The sequence below is a fragment of the Emiliania huxleyi genome (genome assembly GCF_000372725.1).
Source record: "Emiliania huxleyi CCMP1516 unplaced genomic scaffold EMIHUscaffold_60, whole genome shotgun sequence".
NCBI classification, from domain to species: Eukaryota; Haptophyta; order Isochrysidales; family Noelaerhabdaceae; genus Emiliania; species Emiliania huxleyi.
This window is the reverse complement of record NW_005197506.1, coordinates 296853-299474: the sequence shown is the minus strand read 5'-3', so window position 1 is coordinate 299474 and position 2622 is coordinate 296853. Positions and strand designations below refer to the sequence as shown.

The 2622-nt window shown below is 72.6% G+C and overlaps 1 protein-coding gene across 1 annotated transcript in view; it reads right to left on the bottom strand.

The window, feature by feature from the left end:
* Positions 1–2032: 2032 nt before the first annotated feature.
* EMIHUDRAFT_452317 (hypothetical protein) overlaps positions 2033–2622 on the bottom strand; it is a gene marked incomplete at both ends in the record, with an annotated part of 2924 nt that continues 2334 nt past the window's right edge. The window contains 2 exons of the mRNA XM_005764220.1: positions 2033–2134; positions 2314–2439. Of these exons, the coding sequence (XP_005764277.1) occupies positions 2033–2134; positions 2314–2439 (228 nt within the window). The remainder of the gene's footprint in view (positions 2135–2313; positions 2440–2622) is intronic.

Below are 2622 nucleotides of genomic sequence, written 5' to 3'. Positions count from 1 at the left end.
GTGTGCACATGTGGCTCGCACACTTTTTTGCTGGGCGTGGGACCGACAGACCCGCGTTTCGTCGCCGACGTGCAGGGGTTGGCGAGACGCTCCCTCCCATCTGCAGGGAATTCCGGTGGCGGCGACGGACCCGCGTCGGCGAGCAGGAGAGGCAGCACCGCGAGGATGGCGAGCCACGCCACTCCCATCTCCTGCAGCGTCGCCGTCATGTCTCCGTTGCTCGCCGCGCGCCACGCGCCGTAAGTTGCGGTGGCGAGGGCGAGGAAGAGCGCCTGCGCACCGCCGCGACGGGCGAGTGAGGCCGCCGCGTGAAGGCAACGCACCGCGCGCGGCGGGGGGGAGGGGGTTGCGGGCAGTGGAGGCGGTGGAGGCGGTGGAGGCGGTGGAGGCGGTGGAGGCGGTGGAGGCGGTGGCGGCGGTGGAGGCGGTGGAGGCGGTGGCGGCGGTGGCGGCGGTGGAGGCGGTGGCGGCGGCGAGGGCGTGGGAGAGATGGGGAGAGATGGGGAGAGATGGGGAGAGATGGGGCTGCGTGCCACTGCGAGGGCGTGGTACGCGCGCGAGAGGTTGGAGCGCGAGGCGTCGAGTTGAGACCGGATCTTGCCGAGCTCGAGCTGGGTCGCCTGGCGGGGGCGACACACGTCGGCTGAAGCAAGGGGGGGCGCCACGTCCGTGACATGTCCGAGGCATGTCCACGGGCAAGCTGGCGCATCTCGGGACGGTGTCGGGACGAGTGTCTGGGCCGCGGTCTGTCGGCCACCTGCGAGGAGCGCTTCAGCTGCCTCTGCTCCGACTCGGCGAGCGCGGCAACCTGTGGCGGCGAGGGTGAGGGTGGCAAGGGAGGCGGCCGTGATTGCGGCGGCGAGCGTGGACGAGGCGGGCCGGGGTGGCGGTCGGCTGGGTTGGGGTTGGGGTGGGGGTGGGTGGGGGTGGGGGGTGGGGGCCGCTAGGGAAGCTGCAACCTCGTCGCACACGGCGTAGGAGGCGCTCTCTCTCCTCTCCTCTCCTCTCCTCTCCTCTCCTCTTCACTTCTCTTCCCTTCCCGCGCCTCGTCGCACTCAGCGTACGACTGGTTGAGCCAGGCGCGGTGCGGCGCTGTCACGAGCCAGTGCAGCTCTGGCGCCGTCACGTCCTCGATGTGCTGCCTCGCCTGCAGAAGGGGATGCAAGATGACGATGTGCTGCCTCGCCTGCTCCTCGAGGCGCTCCACCGCGTCCTCCTCACCAACGAAGCACTCCAGGCGCCCACCCATCCCTCGGGCCGCTGCCTCCTCTTTTCTCTGCGCCCCCTCCTCGCGGCTGCATCGCGCCTCTCTCGGCTCTCCCTCGGCTTCGGCTATATCTCGGCTACATCTCGGCTATATCTCGGCTACACCTCGGCTACATCTCGGCTCTCTCTCGGCTGCGGCTCGCCTTCTCCTCCAGCAACGCGCCCTCCTCGCGGCTGTACTCGAGCCGCCCCTCCGCCATCCGCTCCGCCATCTCGCGCGCTCCAAGCACCGCCTCCCGCAGCACCGCGCGCTCGCGCGCGAGGGTGGCGGCGATCGCCTGTTCACGCACGCAGCTGTGAAGACACGCCGACGGAAAGGGCCCGAGGGGGGGGGGGGGGCGCGGCCACTCGCCTCCGCGACACCGCGCTCCTCCGCCCCCCGCCTCCCCTCGCCCCCGCCGCCGCCAGCCTCGGCCGCAGCCTCGGCCGCCGCCGCACCGCCCAAGCCGCGCGCCCCCTCCCCGCACTCTGCCGCCGCGTGCCCCGAGGAGCGGGCGATCAGCGCGGCGCGCTCCGCAAGCTCCGCCTCGTGTGCTGCCTCCGCGGCCGCCTGCAGCAAGGGTGTGACCTCCCCACGTCTCCCCACGTCTCCCCATATCTCCCGCCTGAAGCAAGGCTCCGACTCGTGAAGCACGGCTCCGGCTCGCCGACGACCGCCCTCGCCGCGTGTCGGGGCTGTGTCTCGGGGCTGTGTCTCGGCTCCGTCTCGGCTATGTGTCGGGGCTACATCTCGGCTACATCTCGGCTCCGTCTCGGCCTTCCCCTTCCGCGCCTCGCTCGCGGACGCCTCGGCGGTCGCGAGCGAGCGGCGCAGCGCGGCGAGCTGCTCGTCTCGCTTGCTGAGGTCTTGCTGCAGCTCCTTGTGCGCCTGGTTCAGTGAGCGAATGGATCAAGGACGGGTGCACCGCTTGGACGAGGCCCTGCTGCAGCTCCGTGTGCGCCTGTGGGGCGAGGGCCGGTGTGGGGCGGGGAGCGGGGGGGGGGGGCGGGGGGGGCGGGGGTTGTGTGTGGGGCGGGGGAGGGCGATGGAACGGGGGGCGCGCGCACCTCGCTCAGCTTGCGCGTGCGCTCCTCCTCGCGCCGCGCCGCCTCGCGCCGCGCCGCCCCAACCTCCTCCTCCTTTGCGCGCAGCGCCTTCTGGTGCGACGCGGCCGCCTTGGCGAGCTCGCGCTCCTGCGCGCGGGAGATATGGGGAGATTGGGAGATATGGGGAGATTGGGCGAGCTCGCGCTCCTGCGCGTGGGCGGCGGGCGCGCTCGGCGTCAGACGGGGAGGAAAGACCGGATCGCACAGGCAACCTCGACAGGCCCTCGCCCCCCCGGCCTTGCCCGGAGAGGCCCCCGGTGCGGCGGCGGC